Consider the following 23,248-nt stretch of genomic DNA (forward strand, 5'->3'; position numbering starts at 1 on the left):
GGCCCACTGCATCCGGCTCTTCTCTCCCACCCCCCTGAGGATTGCGGTAATCTATTGGCCTCCTGGTTCTGCATCCCTCTTCCTAGACGACTGGCTTCCCTTCTTCCTCCCCTCCGAGCTACCGACCATCATCCTAGGGGACTTCAACATCCCCATCAACGCCAACAACCCGGCTACTTCCCAACTCCTCCTAACCTCCTCCTTCATGCTCACACAGCACACACAGTCCTCCACCCACACCAATGGAAACACCCTGGACCTCGTTTTCTCCCACCTCTGCACCCCCCACGACTTCACTAACACCCCCTTCCCCCTCTCTGACCACCACCTCCTCACATTCTCCATCTCCGCCTCCCTTAACTCCCCCCCCCAAAGCGTCTAACCATCACCCGCAATCTGAACCCGACCCATCTCCACCCGGTGAGACAGTATCCTCCCTCTGTCATGCCCTGACCTGGCCACTACTGCGTACAACGACTCACTGTCGGCTGCCCTCGACTCCCTGGCACCCCTAACCCAAGCGTCACACCAGACCCTGACCGCTTCAACCCTGGCAAAACGACCACACGAAATGTCTCAAACGACGCAGTCGCGCGCTGGAGCACTGATGGCGAAAAACCAGATCCCCTAGTGCGTTCTCCCTCTGCAAAGCCTCCTTCCTCACCTACACCACCTCCCTCCACGCCGTCAAGCCTATTTCATAACCCTTATCAACACCCTCTTCACCTGTCCTCGCCGGCTCTTCTCCACTTTCAAATCCCTGCTCTCTCCCGCCCCACTTCCACTCAGCACCTCACTCACCGCCCACGAGATTGCCAATCATTTCCAAAACAAGATTGACGCAATTTGTAAGGACATTGTCAACTCACATTCTACCTCTCCACCCAGCCCTCTGCCCTCCATCAACCCCTCATCCCTCCCCTCTATCAACCCCTCATCCCTCCCCTCCTCCGACCTCATAGCCGCACTACCCACCACTATGCCTAACGCCACGCAAACTATCACCTCCCCAACGCTCCGCTCCTTCAGCCCAGCTACCCCTGAGGAGGTCTCTAAGGTCTTCACTGAAGCCTGCCTCACAACCTGCCCCCTGGACCCTATCCCCTCACAGCTCCTCCAGTCACCCCCCTCCTCCATTATTCGCTCCCTCACCCATATCTTCAATCTCTCCCTCTCCACTGGCACTTTCCCCTCCCCTCTAAAGCACACGCACATCACCCCCATACTCAAAAAACCCTCCCTTGACCCCACTAGCCTGAACAACTTTAGACCCATCTCCCTGCTACCATTCACTTCCAAGCTCCTTGAGCGTCTGGCCTACAATCGCCTAAGTGCCCACATCACTGATAACAACCTCCTTGATCCTCTACAGTCTGGCTTCCGTCCCCTACACTCCACCAAAACCGCCCTACTTAAAATCACTAATGACCTGCTAACCGCCAAAGCTAACGGCCATTACTCTGTCCTCCTGCTCCTTGACCTCTCCGCGGCCTTCGACACTGTCAACCACCCTCTCCTCACTAAACTGCGCTCCCTTGGCATCAGGGATGCTGCTCTCTCCTGGTTCTCCTCCTACCTATCCCAATGCTCCTTCAGCGTCACCTATAACACGGCCACCTCCCCCTCTCTCCCCCTCTCTGTCGGAGTCCCCCAAGGCTCTGTCCTCGGACCCCTCCTCTTCTCCATCTACACCTCCTCCCTTGGCAAACTAATACACTCCCACGGCTTCAATTAACACTTCTATGCCGACGACACACAAATTTACCTCTCCACACCCCACCTCACCCCCTCACTCTACTCCTGCATCGCCCACCTCCTGAACGACATATCAGACTGGATGTTGCTCCATTTCCTCAAATTAAACCTGTCCAAAACCGAGCTCCTGGTCTCCCCCCACCCCCCCCATCCTCTCCATCACTACTAACAACGCCACCATCACTCCCACCCCACATGCCAAAGTCCTGGGTGTCATCCTGGACTCAAACCTCTCCTTCCTACCTCACGTCAAACTACTATCAAGATCATGCAGGCTCCACCTCCGCAACATCTCCAAGATACGTACATTCCTCACCCCAGACACTTCTAAACAACTCGTACACTCTCTCATCATCTCACGCCTGGACTATTGCAACTCCCTTCTCACTGGCCTACCCAAACAAACGCTATCCCCACTCCAGTCGATCCTGAACTCAGCGGCGAGACTCATCCACCTCACCAACCGCTCCACATCCGCCACCCCCCTCTGCCAATCCCTCCACTGACTCCCGATTGCCCAGCACATCAAATTCAAATTGCTAACTCTGACCTACAAAGCCATTCACAATGCCGCCCCAAACTACCTAACCGACCTGATACCCAAATACTACCCTACCCGTGCCCTTCGCTCCTCACAGGACCCCCTACTCTCTAGCTCCCTGGTCTCCTCCTCCCACGCCCGATTGCAGGATTTCTCCAGGACTTCCCCCATCCTCTGGAACTCCCTACCCCAGTCCATCCGACTGTCACCTACCCTCCTCACCTTCAGGCGCACCCTGAAAACATACCTCTTCAGGGAAGCCTACCCCACCCTCACCTAACAACTGACCTCCTCCACTCCTCCCACCACTCCATCCCCCACAGCCATTTCCTCCAGTACCACTTTCCCCTCCCTCCTAGATTGTAAGCTCGAAAGAGCATGGCCCTCGAACCCCTCGTGTATTGTAGTGTTTCTGTCTTGTCTCATGTTCTGTCCCCCTCGCTATTGTACAGCGCTGAGCAAACCCTTTGGCGCTATATAAATACTATATAATAATAATAATCTAAGGTGTCTTAAATCATGGGCTGGTGTAACATGCCAGCTGACATTTTCTGGTACTCTAGAGAGCTGGCCCACCATCTGTAAATTTCTATTGGCATGTAAAGCTGCCCATCATAGCAAAGGCTAATAGGAATATGTGGGAAGGTGTGGATCGGTTTGCAACATTTGCAGGAAATATTGAACCTGGCATGTTATAGCAGCATGGGATATGGTGGCACCCAAGGCATTGGCAAAGTCGCATAAATGTATATACAGGTACCAGTTTCTGCATTTATACTATTTCGTCTGCTCTGTTCCTTTTTGGTACTGGTGGATATGGAAAATGTTGAATGTTTACATCTTACCAGCCATGTGGGGGTTAAAACGTACACACATGCGCATGCACACACATTTCCCATATCCTTCTGTAATGTACAGCAGCCATTCTCAACCAGGTTTCCATCAGGGGTGGGTAAGGGTTCCTTAGGGCCAATTCACACTGACCTGAGCTAAAATGTATAGAAAATTGATGTACATTGCCATCCATTTTAGTCATGCACTGGCATCCATTGACATACATTTTTGACATCTGTTGACGTGCATTTTAGTGTCCGTTAACGTGTACTGCATTGTGTTGACATCCGCTTGCATCCACTTACATCCGGTACGTTGCATTAAAATGCATACATGTTGCATTTTAGCACAAGGCAGGTCAACGCAGCATTATGGTGTGAATAGGACACATTGTAAATAGTTTTTCAGATGTCCTTCCATTTATCTGCGTTTTACAGCTGAGCTAAAATGCAGATCAACACACTGGTGTGAATTGGCCCTAAAGCTATGGGTAACTGACCTATAATTGATATAAAAAGTCTACACACCCCTGTTAAAATATCAGGTTTCTGTGATGTAAAAAAAATGAGACAAAGATAAATAATTTCAGAACTTTTTCCACCTTTTTACGTGACTTATAAACTGTAAAACTCAATTAAAAAACAAACTGAAACTTTTTTTTTTTTTTTGGTTGGGGGGGGGGGGGGGGTAAACCTAAAAAACTAAAATACTATGGTTGCATAAGTGTGCAAACCCTCTTATAACTGGTGATGTTTCTGTGTTCAGAATTCAGTAATCGTACTCAAAATCATGTTAAATAGGAGTCAGTACACACCTGCCATTATTTTAAAGTGCCTCTGATTAACACCAAATAAAGTTCAGCTGTTCTCATAGGTCTTTCCTGACATTTTCTTAGTCGCATGCTACAGCAAAAGCCATGGTCCGCAGAGAGCTTCCAAAGCATCAGAGGGATCTCATTGTTAAAAGATATCAGTCAGGAGAAGGGTACAAAAGAATTTCCAAGGCATTAAATATACCATGGACCACAGTGAAGACAGTCATCAAGTGGAGAAAATATGACGCAACAGTGACATTACCAAGAACTGGACGTCCCTCGAAAATTGGTGAAAAGACGAGAAGAAAACTGGTCTGGGAGGCTGCCAAGAGGTCTACAGCAACATTAAAGGAGCTGCAGGAATATCTGGCAAGTTCTGGCTGTGTGGTCCATGTGACAACAATCTCTCGTGTTCTTCATATGTCTGGGCTATGGGGTAGAGTGGCAAGACGGAAGCCTTTTCTTACAAAGAAAAACATCCAAGCCTGGCTAAAATTTGCAAAAACACATCTGAAGTCTCCCAAAAGCATGTGGGAAAATGTGTTCTGGTCTGATAAAACCAAGATTGAACTTTTTGGCCATAATTTCAAAAGATATGTTTGTTTGCAAAAACAACGCTTCACATCACCAAAAGAACACCATCCCCACAGTGAAGCATGGTGGTGGCAGCGTCATGCTTTGGGGCTGTTTTTCTTCAGCTTGAACTGGGGCCTTTGTGAAGGTAGAGGGAATTATGAACAGTTCCAAATACCAGTCAATTTTGGCACAAAACCTTCGGCTTCTGCTAGAAAGCTGAACATGACGAGGAACTTCATCTTTCAGCATGACAACGACCCAAAGCATACATCCAAATCCATAAAGGAATGGCTTCACCAGAAGATGATTAAGGTTTTGCAATGGCCTAGCCAGAGCCCAGATCTGAATCCGATCAAAAACCTGTGGGGTGATTTGAAGAGGGCTGTGCACAGGAGATGCGCTCGCAATCTGACAGATTTGGAGTGTTTTTGCAAGGAAGAGCGGGCAAATATTGCCAAGTCAAGATGTGCCAAGAAGGGGCTTCAACAAAGTATTAGTTTAGGGTGTGCACACTTATGCAACCTTATTATTTTAGTTTTTTATTTTTACTTCCCTCCGCCTACAAGATTTCAGTTTGTTGTTCAACTGAGTTGTACAGTATAAAGGTTACATTAAAGGTGGAAAAAGTTCTGAAATGATTTATCTTTGTCTCTTTTTTTTTTACATCACAGACACCTGACATTTTAACAGGGGTGTGTAGACTTTATATATCCACTGTATGTGATGGTGCCTGCATAATTCTAGGGTCAATATAACTTGGCAGAACCATGACTGTAAGGGTTGGCATTCTGACCACCACTGTAAGGAGGCATTCTTTTCAATGACCACTAGCAATGTAAAGGATATTTCCAATTGCCCACCCATGGACTAATCTAAGCAGCAGTTCCCTAAGACCTGAAAATTATTGCAAGGGTTCCTTTGGGGTAAAACGTTTGGGAAAGACTGATGTACTGCAAGGAGTGTATTTGTCTGCCTCCAGTTTCAGGGGGAAGTACTGTGTAGGAATGGTGAAATTATGAGAGTACAGGTGGCATGTGTCTGCAAGAACAATGCACTGCTTACTGTCCTGTGAGTTTGACAAATTAAGTTCACAACTGACCCTACTTGTGGCTCATTGAATGCATGAGAAGGACAAACTATGTAGGATGTACTCTGAGCAAATCTGTGGAAATAGTCTCAACAATGTAGTAGGCATTTGTAAGCTGTATATGGACCATGTAATTGAACCATTCCTGTAATATTGTCTGTCCTTTGCCTGGCATCAACACTAATGATGTGCAGCAACCTTTATCCACCAATCGGATATCAGTTTGTAAGAATGGTTCATTCTGCCTCTTGTTTGTCCCGTTCTCAGGAACTCCTTTTAGGCTCGCAGTCAGTGGATGTCAGCACTTTCCAAGATTCTGTCTGGCCCCAGATTAAGGAAAAATACAAATCTAAGGTAAGTGGTGTGATGATAAAATTGGTGAAATGTGCCTGTAAGGGCTTCTGAAATAAGAGGGTAGATGAAGTGATTAATTCATCCCTTGCATTGGCTGGTCCTCAAAGAAAATACTCTCTGATTAGTTTGAGCAGCATTCACTAACTGTGTAGGGAACATTCAACACTAAGGGGGCTCATTTGTAATGGAGAGCAGATATCACAATCCGCTGCTCGTTATGTACCACTGTGCAAATTTGGATTCATAAAAATCAGACATCAGTGTGTAGCCAGTGAAGTCCAATGGAGTTCTTTACTCAATGGAACAGAAGGAGCTGTGTGATTAGGGGATTGGGGGAGACCTTTCAAAGTCACATGACTGGGCTTTCTTTTCTACTTTTTTTTTTTCTTTGTTTACAGAGCTTTCGTGTAGTTCTGTTGCACTCATTTGGCTTCAGAGTCAACAGAGCACAAAGTACATATGTAAAGCACATTAATGCACTTTTATACATTTCCAAGTTTTGTTTTTTTTTTCACAAGAGCAGCATGGCCATAGTAAAGCTTTTTAAATCAGCCCCAATGTCCAAAAAACTTCCCTGTCTTGATGGAGAAAAAAAAATCCAGGCTCCCCTCAGGCAGCTTAGCACATGATCATTGCAGAGGTGTTGATCATGGAGTCTTTACTGATGGGGAGGTTTACTTTTCAGCCAAAGACTCTGATTGGCTGGCCTTGATGAACTCTTTCCAAAAAGATCTTACGAGTCACTCAAAGTGCTTGTTCAGGGTCAGTGACACATTGGCTAAGCATGACTGTCATGCAATGAATGTTTTCAGAGAGATTGAAAATGGCAGCCAACATATTTCTTTCAGTATAGGTTAGGCAAACACTACATTTTGAAAAACAAGTAAGGGTTAGAACTTCTGTCGGTTTTATTTGCAGTCTGTGTCCCAGCTGAGATTTGCCCTTTTTTGTTAAACACGCTCATCCAGAAATGCCTCCTGAGATAGGACATGGATAGATGGGTGCTCAGAAAAACCTGGTTTGACTTCTACAGAAATATATTTGTTTTCTGCCTCTGTTCGCTCATTTAAAGAACTCTTCACATCTAACCTTTTTTAGACATCTTTTTTACAGAGTGAAGCTCCTTCACCACCTCCTATAGAAGAGGGAACAGAGTCTCATCCAGAAATTCCCCATGAGGATGGGGATGATGATGATGGAGAGGATGGAGGAGATGATGAGGATGATGATGATGATGATGATTTGGATGAAGACCACAGTGTAAGCTTAAAGCTGTAGTCCAGGTTTCCTGTCACTTTAGTTTGTTTGGACCAAACTGGGCCAGATGAACTATTCACATGACTATTATTCTGCTGCTGTATCATACAGTAATAGTATAAGCTACAATACTGTATGTAGGGTTGTGTTCTGCAGCAATACCGGCTGCTGGAGCAAAATTAAGTAGGGCTGAGTGCTTCTCAGCCATTTAGAGGAAGTTTTTATTAATAAATACAAAGCTTTCCCTGATTGGAGGCGAAGATAGTAGCAGCATCCACTCACTTCTCCACCTCAGCCAAGCAGAAGAAGCCTTGTAGTTTTTTTTTTTTTTCTTTTAAACAATGAACACAACACGTCTTCTGAATGGCTGAGGAGCACTCCTGTCTAACTTGTCCTTCGTGCTGCAGAACAGCTCCATCATACTGTGTGACACCGGCGCTACTGCAGTATGACATAGGGCTTGCAGATGAATAACTTGGTAATAGTTTGGGTCAAATTAGCTCAAAAGAACTATTTAACGTAACCTTGACTTCGGCTTTAATCTTTTTTTCGACCAAGGTAGCATGTACCTACATGGCTGAAGTGATTTTGGTAAAAAAAATATTTCAGTGTTTGTTGTGGTTTTTTTTTTTTTTTTTTTGTGTTTTTTGCATGGAAACGTCTTGAGAGGAACATGGCAGTCCAATGGTTGGTTGTTTTTGTTTTGTTTTTTTCAAGGCAACTTTTACCTTATATATTTATGACCTCCGCTATTAGTACCAACTTGGTCATTGCCAGTAATGTAAGCTTTCATCTAGCCCAATAGAAGTCACAGATCATGTCTGTCAAAATTGTACTAACAACTCCTATTTCCTAGTCTTAAAAGAGAAGTATGGAGTATAAACAAACCTTTATACTTGCCTAGATGAATGCAGCATTGATCCCATGCTGCATCTATCTCCCACTGGCTCTGCACGGAGAACTGAGCGATCAAACACCGCTGACTGCTCAGTTCTTCCCTCTGTCAGTTACCGGCTCTCTGCTCTGCACCTACAGCGCGCACTGGAGAGCTGGGCTGTGGAGGGGGAAAAAGGGCTGGCCCAGGCTCTTGGAGGATTACTGAAAGGTTGAGACAGGTGCTGGTCTAGGCTTCTGGGTGGATCCCACCAATATGGTAGGGATCTTTTCAGAGCCTGGACTGGCAGAGTGATGTCAGCCCACTATCAGCTGAAAACAGGTCACAGAAGTGCAGAACAAATTGCACTCCTGTGACCTACAGGAGAAGTACACCCAAAATAGCTTTGGCTGTACTTCTCCTTTTTACCTTCTACTTTCCTATTACAACTTATTTTCTTTGTCTATAAACATGAAAAAATCTGCCTGATTGCTAGGGGCAGCACAGACAGATTCAGTTACAAGACCTGTTTTGTCAAGGAAAATTTAGGAGTAATATTTTTGTCATATGACAAAAAATAAAATACTTTGCATGTTGTGATTTAGAGTCCTAGCGGGGCGTTTGGAAATATTCACTAATATAGAAGTATGTGATTGTCTTCATTACAGACTGCACCTGGAAAATCTCAAGGGGAGGAGTCTGAGATGCCCCCATATGATGACACAACCCAGAAATTAATAGATGGTAAGCATCTGTTGGAATATATCCAGTGTATAATCTGTCTATCCCTATCTCCAAAATTAGTAATTGGTAAAGTTTTTTTGTTTTTTTGCTTTTGTTTTTTTACAGCCGCTGAGGCAGTTCGTAATGATTATGAAAGCGCTTCCAAATCTTTAAAGGAAATTGAAGATACAATCAGGTTTATTTTGGCTTTTCTCTCTACTCTTCTAGTTAGTACCCAGTTCCTGAGTGTCTTATTACCCCTGTAATATCTTATTACAGTAACCCAGCTCCTGAGTCTTTTTTTTTTTTTTTTTCCCTTCCCGTAATATCTTATTATAGCAATTCGATGGTTAGCTATGCACCTTTGTTTGCAATAACTCACAAGGAAACTATTAATCATATTGACCTTTCAATTGAATGCAGAAATCTGGAGAAGGAGATTTCGCTGGATTTTGGACCCCAGGGAGAATTTTCCTACCTCTATGGACAATGTTATGAGCTTTCAACCAGCGAGTGAGTAGATTTGGGTGCTCATGCTGCTAAATGTATGTATATGCTGGTTAATGGAGGACTATAAGATCATAGCCAGCTTTCGGGAATCTTGGAGATAAATACTTTTATGTGTAATACTAACCACTCAATAATCTATCTCCTTATACAGATCATGCTTGCCTTCAGCTTAGACTAAACAAAAGTAATATCTTCTTGCTTAGATTTCTAAAACATTGGTGACATTTACTAAAACAGGTACACCCATAATCTGGTGCAGCTGTACATGGTAGCCAATCGGCTTCTAACCTCAGCTCGTTCAATTAAGCTTTGACAACAAAACCTGGAATCTGACTGGTTTCTATGCAGAGCTGCACCAGTTTTTGCACTCCCCAGTTTTAGTAGATAACCCCCATTGCATCAAAAGAAACCAATAATAATGTCTGCACAGGCATTGACAAACAGAACTCAACTTACTATGGCAGCTCCTCTGTGTGGACCTTCATTCTAGTTTGTTGGGCTTGATAGTCTCACAATAATGTTCAAGTGCATTGGCAAAGTATTGGTTAAGGAATGGATTGATCAGGGAGAGAAAGGAAGAAAAAAGAAGCAATGTGTTCACCAGGGTCATGGCTATTGACTCACTGGAAGCACAGTATTGAACACGGATGCTACAGCTGAAGAAAAAGGAAGAAAACTGCTTTCCTTTCTGATGGCTTTACCACTAGGCCCTAGATCCAATTCAGGTGGTGGACACCCATCTTTGTCAAGGAAGACGACGATTGGCCTTCTGCAATTGAAGCACGTTGGTATTTTCTAAATAAAGAGGATCCCACATAAAATATGTGCCTAAAGTACTCCTTTTTAGACGTGCACAATTCTTCTAATGTCTTGGACTTCATTCAGACAGGTATTGATATCCATTGTACATGCAGACTGCCTACAAAGGTGGATGCAGAGACAGCCACATGTCAAAATTTTACATGCATGCAGGGATACATATTTGAATGCGTTGTTGGTGTGGTGGTAATGTAGTTGGTAAAAACCATGGTGGTGCACACAATACTGCAGATAGGATTGCAAACACGAATGGCATTCTCCCAGACTCAGCCTGGTTGGACTCTGGGACTCTCGTGGTGACCAGCTTGTGACGGGAAGTGGCGCGCTGGAAATGATGTCATCAGGCCGCTGAGAGGGGCGCCACTATCTGGAACCAAGCTCAGGATGGAGCACAAGCCATTCCACTTTGGATATGGAATCAAACTGTCACCATGACCATGCGTTTTGGACATGGCACTTTCTCAAGTCAACCCTCTCGGTGGCCTAATGACATAATTTCCGGCGCACCACTTCCTGCCACGAGAGTCCCGGAGTCCAAGCGGGCTGAGTATGGGAGATTGTCATTCACTATTGCAGTCCTATGTGCCGTATTGTGCGCACCACCGAGTTTTTTACCAACTACATCGGTGCAACCAGTGTTACTCCCTGGACCATGCAAGCTAATACCCTCCTGGATATCTTTATGTCAGTGTATCAACAGTTACTTTGTACTGGACATTTATCTTTGTCTTTGATACAAGATACACTCAACAGAGGGTATTTATTTTCTACATCACAATAAACTTGCTATGTGTATTACATTATAAGCCTTGTGTCACCAGATCTTTATCTGGCAGTCTTCATTTAGGAGTTATTACAGTGACATTTTAATCACCAAGACCATCCCTTATAGCGTTTCCATTTGGACTTTTTGGTATATGTCTTGATTCTCACCACTCCTGGTGTTTTTTCCTAAGAAGCGGGTGGGGATGTGTGGTGATTATAGACTAAGAAACATGACCTGCGTACAGAATGGGTTTGAACACCCATTCTAATGAAGCCCTCTGCGTGCATGTGTTATCTACATCTATTATCTGTGCATCCCTGGGTGCAGCTGTGTCCTACTTTTATTTTTTATTTTTTTGTGGCACTAAACGCAGCTCTTTGTATACTATTTTACTTTGTTTAGATGCCAAAAAATTATATACTGTGCACATCTAAAAACAGCATTTTCCCAAGTCATCTTCCAGGACAGCTTCTCATGAGAGATGGGCTCCTCCCACCAGGAAAGCCTGATCCACTTTTTCCTAATAAGTAGCCTCTCCGCCCCTGGGATCCACAGTATTTGTGTTTCCTTCGGCCAGGAACTACCCCCATTTGTTATTTTATCTAGGCTGTCTGGCAGGGTACAGAGGCTTCCTGGATGAGGCTACCCCTTTACTAAGCAAGGCAGGGGCCTTGCGGGGTGGCCTCATTCGGGGTTCCCAAACATCTTCTGTGGCCGAATTAGGGCAGAAAGCACCTCTTCCACGGCCATCTGCGGTCTTGCGGGGCTCACCAGAGGGGAAGGTGCCTGCTTTGCTGACCTGAGGGGCCAAGAGGCCGCTACCCTGTGGGGCAAAGCCTACCTTCCTCCACTGCACACTGACATCTCCGGCCGAGGCACTGGCAGAGAGTGGGATGATGATCTCACGCTCGAGCGCTGACGGGAACGGTACTTCTGGGCGCTGGGATCCGTGAGTGTTACTTCCGCGCCTGGGGACCAGGAAGAGGACCACCTCCATCTTGGATATGGGTGGCGGTCTACAAGCTTGCCCCACACCACGGCCATCTTCATACCCTGCGGCCACGAGGGGAGGTTAGCGCGAACGGACCCTAGAGGGGGCGTTGCCCCATCACCCTACTCTCCCTCTCCCCGGTGGCCTCCTAGGAACCCTTGGTTCACAGGGGGCCTATATTTTTTATATCTCCCCGTTCTTAGATGGGCCCACTGGAGGAAGATAGGAAGGAGGCTTCTTGTGAGATGAGGAAGAGATGCGCTACTTGCAAGAAAAGGCTTGCTAGCTCTTGGAAAAAGCGGCTGTGCCAAAAGTGCTTTTGACAAGCTGGTTAAGAGAGAGTCTGGGTCTCTATTCAGAGACTTCCTAAAAAACATGACTAAGGAAATGTCCAAAACCTTTCAAAATTTTAGGGAACAGATGCAGGAACAGGCCCCAGATGAGCTTCAACCTGGCACCTCAGGCATCTCCGTACTGGTTAAGAATAGAAAACAAGACTAGGGCACCATTACGGATCAGGAAGAGGAATTATCCGGGACTTCGGACTCAGAGAAAGGCGAGTCAAAGATACAGAGGACCTCTTGAAAGTAATTTACGACACTGTAGACTTAGAAGAACAACTGGATCTCTCTCTGCATGACCAGGTTTATGCAGGGCTACAAAAGAGAAGTGGCCGAACTTTTCCGGTCCATTCCACACTATGGTCTACCATAAAAAGGGAATGGGAAGAGCCAGAAAGGAAAGCTTTTTTCCCTAAACATCTTAGGAGGCGATTTCCATTTAAAGAGGAAGACACGTCAATATGGGAGTCTTGCCCTAACCTGTATTCTCCCCTCTCAAAAATTTCCAAGAACATGGATTTATCCTTCAAAGATGGGGGCTCCCTAATTGATCCAATGGACCGCAAGACTGACACATTCCTCTGGAGAGTATGGAAATCGTCCACAGTAAACGTTAAACCAGCAATAGTGACAACCTGCGTTTCCAGGACCCTGGATGTATGGCTGGGCCAGCTCCATTCTCACCTTGAACAACGTACGCCAGCAGATGTAATTCTTAAGTCACTACCAGTTTTGGATAAGGCAGTGGCCTTTATCGCGGACACATCGGCTGAAACCGTTAAATACACAGCAAAATCAAGTGCGCTCATAAACTCAGCTAGAAGAGCCATTTAGCTGAAATCTTGGCAGGGGGACATCGCTTCCAAATCCAGATTGCGGCCTGCCCTTTAAGGGAAAGCTCCTCTTCTGCCCAGAACTAACTTCGGTCCTCGAGAGATCCGCCGACAAAAAGAAAGGGTTCCCATTAGGCAAGCAGGACGATTTTTTTTTTTTTTTGCATCCCAACAGCAGCGCGTAACTAAAGAAGCTACATTTCAGGGCCAGAAGAGAGGCTGGTTTTTTAAAAGGGGGAAGGAGAAGGGAGGGTTTCTCTTCAACCCCAACCAGGACAAAACCCAATCCAAGTGACTGGCGGAGCCAAGTGGGAGGAAGGTTGGGATACTTTCACACGCAATGGCTACAGAGCTACAGACTACCCGGAATGCATTCATCCTAGACATAATTCAGAATGGCTGCAAGATAGAATTTTTACAACTCCACCCCCCCCCCCCCACAGGTTCTTCACGATTCCACTGCCCAGGGAGGAGGAAAAGGAGGCACTCGTGAACCTCCTGGAAGAAATGCTCTAACAGAATGTGGTCAGTCAGTTGGAGAAAGAAGAAAAGGACAGGGGATTTTATTCCCATTTCTTTTTCCCTAAGAAGGAAGACATCTGGGAAGTACAGAACGATACTCAGCCTAAAGAAAGTGAACTAATTCGTAAAATTTAAAAAATTTCTCAAGGAGACCATCTACACGGCAAAAGAAATTCTTCATCCCAGAGTATTCATGGCATCAATAAACCTAACGGATGCATACCTTCACATCCAGATAAGGGAGAAGTTGAAGTTTCTGAGGTTCGCGCTAAAGAGGCCCAAGAACAGAACGGTCTTGTTCCAATTCAACGCACTTCCCTTTGATCTGTCTTCAGCACCAAGGATATTCACGAAGATTCTAGCGGAAGCACTACAAAGCTTGAGACTGAAGGGAATAAACATTATCCCCTACCTGGACAACCTACTCTTGTTTGTGGACACAAAAGAAGTTCTGGAATGTCATGTGGCGCATACAATATCCTTCTTGTTAAACCTAGGATAGCTAATCAATGCAGAGAAATCAGTTAATCTCTTCCAACAGAATCACATATTTGGGATATATTCTGGACTCCACAAGCACCTGCATATACATTACACCAAAAGAAGAGCTCAAACTACAACCGGATACAATGAGTCTCCAGGGGACACCAGTTTGTACAATCATAAACGCCATGAAGCTCGTCAGCTGCATAACTGCAGCCATACCAGGGGTGCAATGGGTGCAACTGCACTCCAGGACGATATAGAATCATGTCCTCTCCCTCTGGGACGGCAGCCAAGCATCTCTGGATTCCAGCATCCTCCTCATGCGCAAAGTAAAAGAGTCGCTGGATTGGTATGGAAACATTCACACTCTGGAACTCGGGAGAAGATGGAAACAATCCAACCCAACAAAAATCACTACTGATGCAAGCATAAGGGGTGGAGTACACATGGAGGACTGCCTGGCCCAGGGCAAGTGGGACCCAGAAAGCGCAAGAAGCTCATCAATTTTAGGGAATTGCTGGCAGTTATCAAAGTGCTTACGGCCTTTCAAAAAAAAAAAAATAACAGGGAAAGAGATTAAAGTCATGTCAGACAACATGACTGCTGTCGCGTACGTGAACAGGCAAGGTGGTACAAGGTCCCCAAAGCTGGAGTTGGCAGAAACCCTCTTAGGCTGGGCAGAGAGAAACCTAAGGTCAATCACGGTAATACATTTGAAGGGAGACCTGAACCTACTAGCGGACCAGTTAAGTTGAGAGGAAATCAACCAATCAGAATGGTGCCTCAGCCACACAGCGTTTGCCAAAATCTGCAGCAGATGGGGCACTTCCTCTATAGATCATTTCGCCAACAAAAGGAATGCAAAACTAGGGAAGTACTTCTGCCTTCAAAGAGACCCTCAAAGTGCAGGCACAGATGCACTGGCTCACCCATGGGAGGAGGACCTCCTTTTACTCCTTTCCACCATACAGACTACTACCAAAAGTGGTACAGAAAATACAGTCGTCTCAGGCCAAGGTCATCCTAATAGCTCCATTCTGGCCCAAAAGGTCTTGGTTCTCCTTCCTGAAAAAGCTGAGCCTAACGGACCCGTGGACAATACCATCCAGGAAGGACCTACTAGTACGGGGGGCAGTGGTACACCCACATCCAGAAAAGCTGTCACTGACAGCATGGTTTCTGAGTGGCAAAGACTAGATAAAAAAGGCTTATCCGAGAAGGTGGTCTCCACCATCATAGGCGGGCGGAAAAAGTCTACAAACGCCATTTACAATAAAATCTGGAGGAAATTTTTCTACTGGAGGGAGGGGAACGAGCCGCCAGGAGCTCCTATCCTGAACACAGTACTCAAATTCCTGCAAGCAGGAGCAGGCAAGAACCTAGCAGCTAATACACTCAAAGTCCAAGTAGCTGCTTTGTCTAACTTCTGGAATTGAAGTTGGCAGAGGATCCCCTAGTGGTCAGATTCCTGAGGGCTATCGCTAGACGTAGAGTCCCATGTGTACCCAAGTGCCCAGTCTGGGATCTAGGAACAGTTTTAAGGAGTTAACGCGAGCCATTCGAACCCTTGGAAAAATGTTCTCTTAGGTACTTAACCCTCAAAAGCACTCTTGGTATCCCTAGTCTCGGCTTGCAGAGTCCGCGAACTGCAAGCACTGTCAGTGATAGAGCCTTACTGTACAATTCTGATGGATAAGATTACCCTAAATACTGATTCAGCATTCCTACTGAAGGTTGCGTCACATTTCCACAGAACAGAAGAGATTACAATACCATCATTTTGCGGGAACCAAACAACGCCAAAGAAAGAGACCACAACAAAATTGATGTAAGGAGATGTCTACTCACGTACATAGAGCTCACTAAAGCATGGAGTTGCTCGTCCAGCCTTATTTCAAGGACCAAGAAAAGGCTACAGGGCCTGTAAAGGCACCATCGCTAAATGGCTAAAGGAAGCCATTTCAGAAGGGTACAAAACTGCGGCACTGACACCACCATCTGGCTTGAAAGCACATTCAGCTAGGGCTACCACAGCTAAGTGGGCAGAGAAAGCTGGCGCCTCCCCCAGACAGATCTGCAACATGGTCCAGCTTCAGCACATTCGCCAGGTACTATTGGTTAGACCTGATCGCCAACAAGGATCAGGCATTTGGGAGAAAGGTCTTGCAAGCGGCAGTCCCACCCTAACGTACATATTCCTATTCAATCCTCTCATGTGAAGCTGTCCTAGAAGATGACTTGGGAAAACATAGTAATTTTACCTGTTAACTGTATTTCCAGAATCTTCCAGGACAGCGTAGCTCCCTCCCGATTGATGTATAATTATAAGCTGGTGTTCTGTCATACAGTGGACTAGATATGATATTCCTACTGTTATATTTGTGTTTTATCCTAGACCTTCGGTTATATTATTACATTGAGGATCTCGGGTGGAGAGGCTATTTATTAGGAAAAAGTGGATCAGGTGTTTCCTGGTAGGAGGAGCCTATCTCTCATGTGAAGCTGTCCTGGCAGATTCCTGGAAATAGTTAACCGGTAAATAACTGCGTTTTTTTTCTCTTTGTGAATGAGCCCTAATTTGGTCTAAGCTGCAGATGAGTATGATCTATTATAGGGCAAGTGCTGATGTAATTGTTAGGCTACTTTCACACCAGCATTCCAATCAGGTCCGCTTGACGGTTTTTCAGGCAGACCTGGTTTAGAAGGTCCATGGAGCCCTATGGACAGGCAGATGTAATTGGGCTTGTGTCTCTTTACATCCACCTACCACCATCCAGTTCTAGAAAACAAAAAACAGAAAAGAATAGCATAGTTTTCATTTTTGTTGACTGGATGGGAGGTTCAGGAGAGTCCATTTACACCTGGCCACCCATAGAGCTGACAGGGGTCTGCCTGTGTCCACAGAAACTGTAAGGGCACGGATGTGACCGGTCACAAACTGAAACATTATTACTCCTGCAGGTCACAAAAAAAGTAATGCTAAGGCTCCTTTCACACAGAGGAAAGTCCACTCCGATCTGTGAGCAGATACCCTGCTGATCGGAGCCAAACGGTTTGAAAGGTGCCTTATTAGGGGTGTTTATTTTTTTTACCTGCTGGAGTTTTAATGTGTTTCAGTGCAGTTGTTGCCACAAATCTGCAGCTTTTCTCTTGTGCTGTAAGGAAAGGTTTTTCATTTGTTGTCATTTTATGCGTGTTAGTATTTGTTTTATTGGTTGAGATATATAGTTATAGCAATACAGCGTTTATGTGTGTATTTCATGTTCTACTTCTTCCCAGGTACATTTATCGCCTCTGTCCATTTAACCGTGTAACACAGAAGCCGAAGGTTGGAGGATCAGAGACTAATTTGGGGTGAGTTTGTGACATTTCTGGTCCTGTAAGCTCAGAAATGCTAATGTTTACTACTGTGAGGATGCCCCAAACCTGCCAGCAGTAAGCCTTCTATACAAAAGTGAAAACAATGAAGGAGTCCAATGGCATTGATATTTGTATGAATGTTTTGAGCAAGAAACAAATGTGAAAGTACCTTAAGTAAAAAAAAAAAATAAAAAATTGTGTTAAAACACAATTCCTATCCACAATTCCACTCTTTTTTAGGGCCCATTCACACCATCGACATTATGCATCACACAGTTTACTTGTTTTATTTTAAAGGATAAACTCATCTTTGTAAAAAGAAAAAAAGAAAAGTACGTTTTTGAAGGTAAAATAGTTTTTTTTTTAATTCTTTTTTACGTGCAGCCTGGTGCAGTATTAGGCTCCTGCAGAATGTCAGTACTGGAAGGAGCAGTGAACTACCTAGAGCACTCAACAGTGCCGTGGTTGAGGACTATAAGCCGTCAGCTGCAAAAGCTGTTGGTACTTGCAGTTTTCTCGTTCACAAAATTCTGTGACTGAATGACACGGCTGGGATGGTGGAGCGCTGCAAGGCCGTGTTTTTTTAAAATGGCGGGTGTGGGGAGATCAGTGGCATGCTGGCACAACGGGGATTGGGAGGGAAGGGGGGGGGGGCCTTGCTGCTGCTGCAAAAGTAACTTGTTACATGTTACATCTTGAATACGAATATAACACGTAACGTTACAAAAGGTGAACTTGTCCTTTAATAAAATTTCACAAAATAACATTTCATTCAGTGCATTGGTGTGAACCGGACTCACAGGAAATGGGCAAATAGGCTCCTGAGCACCTTCTAGTAAATTTGATTTTTCTTTTTTTGTTATGACTTCATATTCACAGCATCTGGAACACCTGGGCCGGACCAGAAAATGACAGATTTAGTGCCATGAAGTACGACCAGGGCACAGGCTGTTGGCAGGGTCCCAACCGGTCCACATTGGTGAGTGTCACTAGGGATGACTGATGGGAATAACATGTTGGATTGCGGGGCATTGCCTGCTGTGACCAAAGTGCAGGGTATGGCTTCATTACAGGATAACGAGACACCTAGAAGGTCACATACACCATATATCTTATGCCTACTCTGCACAGCTATGTAACAGCATTGCAGTCACTTTATAAATACATCTACATAGCAGGTTTGTAGTCTCCATAAAAGTGTATCTGTACACATACAGCCACGTGGAAGAATTGTACTCGGAATCTTTGGGAACGTGTGAGGAGGCGTGTTTCCCCCTGTATGTTGCACCGTAGCAATCGTGATGAGATGTTTGATCAGACTAAGACATGCAAATGCCGTCATTTTTCTCCCTTCTGCAGGTGAAATTGTTCTGTGGTAAAGAAACAGTCGTCACGTCCACGTCGGAGCCAAGTCGTTGTGAATACCTCATGGAATTCTACACTCCGGCCGCCTGTCAGCAGCCCGCTGGGATTCCCCAACCAGAGGAACATGACGAGCTGTGACCTCATCAGTCCTATAGGTGCCGTACTGTTCTGAGTGGGAGTGTGAGCGGGGAAAAAGTGTTTTAGGCTCAATACCCACAATAAAATGGTGTTTGTTGGTTGTAGTGCAGTGCATTGCAGTCTGCTGTACAATGTAAGGGTGTGCCATTCATAATCAATACACCCCAATGCGCTGCACATAGAACAGGTTTTCATGTAGGTAAACTTCCCTAAGTGAAAATGTCCAATTACCCATTTTTCCTCCCCGGTGTCATGTGACTGGTTAGTGTTACAAGGTCTCAGGTGTGAATGGGGAGCAGGTGTGTTAAATTTGGTGTTATCGCTCTCACTTTCTCATACTGGTCACTGGAAGTTCAACATGGCACCTCATGGCAAAGAACTCTCTGAGGATCTGAAAAAAAAAGAATTGTTGCTCCACATAAAGATGGCCTAGGCTGTAAGAAGATTGCCAAGACCCTGAAACTGAGCTGCAGCACGGTGGCCAAGACCATACAGCGGTTTAACAGGACAGATTCCACTCCGAACAGGCCTCGCCATGGTCGACCAAAGAGGTTAAGTGCATGTGCTCAGCGTCCTATCCAGAGGTTGTCTTTGGGAAATAGACGTATGAGTGCTGGCAGCATTGCTGCAGAGATTAAAGGGGTGGGGGGTCAGCCTGTCAGTGCTCAGACTATATGCCACACACTGCATCAAATTGGTCTGCATGGCTGTCGTCCCAGAAGGAAGCCTCTTCTAAAGATGATACACAAGAAAGCCCGCAAACAGTTTGCTGAAGACAATTGGACATTGGAACCGTGTCCTGTGGTCTGATGACACCAAGATCAACTGATTTGGTTCAGGTGGTGTCAAGTGTGTGTGGCGGCAACCAAGTGAGGAGTACAAAGACAATTGTGTCTTGCCTATAGTCAAGCATGGTGGTGGGAGTGTCATGGTCTGGGGCTGCACGAGTGCTGCCGGTACTGGGGAGCTACAGTTCATGGAGGGAACCATGAATGCCAACATGTACTGTGACATACTGAAGCAGAGCATGATCCCCTCCCTTTGGAGTCTGGGCTGCATGGCAGTATTCCAACATACCGACCCCAAACACCCCTCCAAGACAACCACTGCCTTGCTAACGAAGCTGAGGGTAAAGGTGATGGACTGGCCAAGCATGTCTCCAGACCTAAACTTTATTGAGCATCTGTGGGACATCCTCAAACGGAAGGTGGAGGAACGCAAGGTCTCTAACATCCACCAGCTTTGTGCTGTCGACATGGAGGAGTGGAAGAGGAGTCCAGTGGCAACCTGTGAAGCTCTGGTGAACTCCATGCCCAAGAGGGTTAAGGCAGTGCTGGATAATAATGGTGGCCACACAAAGTGTTGACACTTTGGGCCCAATTTGGACCTTGTCATTTAGGGGTGTACTCACCATTGTTGCCAGCGGTTTAGACATTAATGGCGGTGTGTTGAGTTATTTTGAGTGGACAGCAAATTTACACGTTATACAAGCTGTACACTGACTACGTCACATTGTAGCAAAGTGTCATTTCTTCAGTGTTGTCACATGAAAATATATAATAAAATATTTACAAAAATGTGAGGGGTGTACTCACTTCTGTGAAGTACTGTATATATCCCTAACTTCCCCCTCTGTGGAGAACAGGGTGGCAGCAGGACTGTTTTACAGCTGCTGCAAAGCTTAGTGCGCTGTGTTCAGAGAATTCAGTGATAGTATTGTACCCAGTGTAGGCGCAGACTCTCCCACAATTACACACTCCGTGGTCATTTTTGTGGTTTTAATACAAATGCTAATAATAAGAGCTTTAGTAAAATTAATGCAAGGCTAAGACTCATTTTTCTAAAAAAAAAAGAAAAAAGTTTGTTTTGATATTACTGAAATAGGTCGACTCATACTTTTTAAGCGTTTTACTTGGCTCTTAATTTTTGTTTTCATTTCTTAATTAACAAGAGAACGGTAGATTAGTTAGAAATGTTTACAATGTTGCCAGAAAAATATTTCCTTTTCCTCACACAGAGGCTGATACAGAATGGTCAGCTTAATCCGGACACACATGGGTCAAATTCCCAACACATTTTTAAAAATCATAACGATGAATTTTGTTCTAATTTTGTACCATTTAGTGGGTCGCAGCAACGGCTGATTTTTGTGTGGCCATCACATTTGAGTGATCAGCATGTTAGAATTTTTTTGAAAAACGAACACATTTCTTATCAATGATGGGATTGTGCGAGAAATATAATAAGAAAAGATATGAGCTGTGAAAGAAAAGACGATTCCCGGTCTCAAAAATTCTTTTCTGTAGCCACATGAGGTGAAATTGAAGGCTTAATTGAATTTCAAAACCAATGGTGACACCATCGGATTACAAAATGCACAAAATTTTTTAACCAAAATTTGTTCGGAATTCGACCCATGTATGGCCTGCATTACACGCCAACCTTCACATAGCAGTCAGCGCTTTTGCCTTTAACATGTCCTCCTACAATTCATTCAGTTTGTTCATTCTTCTTCTGTTTTCCAACAGATGGAAAAGACTCCATGTCACTACCTGGGAGCCATGAATGCTGTGACCAGTGGGATGAAGCCCCGTGACCTCTTGTGACTTCAGAATCCCCATCCTCCTTCCCTCCTGATCACTGCAGTAAAAGTCACCGGCAACCAACAGACACATTCCATCCATCCATCCATCCATCCTGCATTGCTGCTCTCTGCACCTTCGCATTGTACGTAGTCATGATTTCTGTGTGCAGTGTTTAATTGTATTAAATTTAGACCTTTCCCACTGGCTGCTGTAGTTTTTCTTTGGGGTTTGTGGTGAACAAACAAAATGCTATTCACGTAGGCTACAATAGACTTGCTCAGTATCTAAACGATTTGTTATTGATCATCCTTAATTTTGATGTAAATCTGTTAAAATGGTGCAGTGACTCCCCCTGGCTAGAAAAGGAAAAACCTCCAGCACAGGGGTGGGCTGATATTACCCCAGGGTGGATCCATGGGCGCTGTGGAGGGTTACAGTGACGAAGGGCACCTAGCACTTTAGTATTTTCTAGTATTCTGCTCTGGCTCACAAGGGAGAGAAGATTAGGGATTCAGATACCTCCAGCAACATGGGTTCAAAACTTCATCACACTCCTGCTCCACCCAAGGGAGTACCAGGATTCTTAGAGGGCAAACCTGCAGCTCCCTTGTTTATTACCCTAAGCGGCAGTGATTCCTAGTAGAAGCAACAAGGAACAACAACACAGCTTAGGAGAGAGCCAAGTAAAGAATATTGATCAACCTGGCAGAACTATCTGTTTATGGCAGGGTGGCTACAATGGACAATTTGAAATGAGTAGATCCGTTATCAAAAAAAAAAAAATACATGATTAGAGTTAAAGGATAAGTTCACCTTTAAAAAAAAAAGTGCTCATCATTTTTGCAAGTAAAAAAATGTGCATTTATTTATTATTATTATATATTTGTTTTTTTTTTTTACTTTGGAGCCTAGAAAGCATTGTACCCGCGATCAGCAGATGTGGGTGCAATGCAGGGCTCCTGTAGACCTGTCAGTGTATCTGTGTGTTCCTACCTCACAGGCAAGATGATACACCCTAACAGGAAGAGACAAAGAACTACCTCAGTGCTCAACAGCTCTGTGGTAGTTCATTGAGAACTACAAGCCAACAGCCGCAAAGGTTATCCAGACTTGTAGTTTTCCATTCACAGAATTCTGTAAATGAATGACGTGGCCAGGCAGGTGGAGCCCCACACGGCTGCATTTTAAAAAAAATAGTAACAACTATCAGGGAAAGATCTGCTCGCTGTGACTAGATGCAGCAGAGCGGGCACCGGGAACATGTTGTATGTTCCAAAAGATTAATTTATCCTTTAACTTTGAGTTAAACCTGCATGCCAAAATGACCGGTGGATCCAGAGATGGAGGCAGCTGATGTGATGTTCAACTCGCCATCCTTACTGGAGCTGTTGTATTCCCAGCCTTGCTAATGGCATTTTTATGTGGCTGACCAATAGAGAAGGGGGTAGGATGAGCCCCATGTTTTCCCAAGCGCATTTCTTTGCAGGTAAAAAAAAATGTGCGTTCATTTATTTTTTTTTCTTTAAGCGCCTGTTAAACATTGCACCCCGTGATCAGCAGATTGCAGGTGCAGTCTCAGGCTCCTGCAGGTTGTCATTGTATCTGTCTGCTCGTTCCTTGTATGGACAGGCAGTTACAGGAAGACTCAATGAACTGCCTAGAGTACTCACTAGCACCCTGGTAGTTCAAGAACTACAAGCCGTTGGACGCAAAGACT

The 23,248-nt window shown here is 44.9% G+C and overlaps 1 protein-coding gene across 2 annotated transcripts in view; it reads left to right on the top strand.

Annotated features, from left to right (window-relative positions):
• Window positions 1-21,735, top strand: part of LOC149445293 (glucosidase 2 subunit beta-like) — a 36,040-nt gene extending 14,305 nt beyond the window's left edge. The window contains exons 9-17 of one of the 2 annotated variants that reach the window (XM_089653989.1): window positions 5,875-5,961; window positions 7,060-7,221; window positions 8,761-8,836; window positions 8,942-9,011; window positions 9,239-9,328; window positions 17,363-17,437; window positions 18,323-18,422; window positions 18,803-18,963; window positions 21,475-21,735. In XM_089653989.1, coding sequence (XP_089510115.1) covers window positions 5,875-5,961; window positions 7,060-7,221; window positions 8,761-8,836; window positions 8,942-9,011; window positions 9,239-9,328; window positions 17,363-17,437; window positions 18,323-18,422; window positions 18,803-18,946 — 804 coding nt within the window. In that variant the 3' untranslated portion in view covers window positions 18,947-18,963; window positions 21,475-21,735. The remainder of the gene's footprint in view (window positions 1-5,874; window positions 5,962-7,059; window positions 7,222-8,760; window positions 8,837-8,941; window positions 9,012-9,238; window positions 9,329-17,362; window positions 17,438-18,322; window positions 18,423-18,802; window positions 18,964-21,474) is intronic. The other variant, XM_089653990.1, reaches the window with a different exon arrangement.
• Window positions 21,736-23,248: the final 1,513 nt, after the last annotated feature.

This window comes from Staurois parvus, unplaced genomic scaffold (assembly GCF_062004578.1).
Source record: "Staurois parvus isolate SC_StPar_1 unplaced genomic scaffold, SC_StPar_1.0 ptg000732l, whole genome shotgun sequence".
In the NCBI taxonomy this organism is placed as follows: Eukaryota; Metazoa; Chordata; class Amphibia; order Anura; family Ranidae; genus Staurois; species Staurois parvus.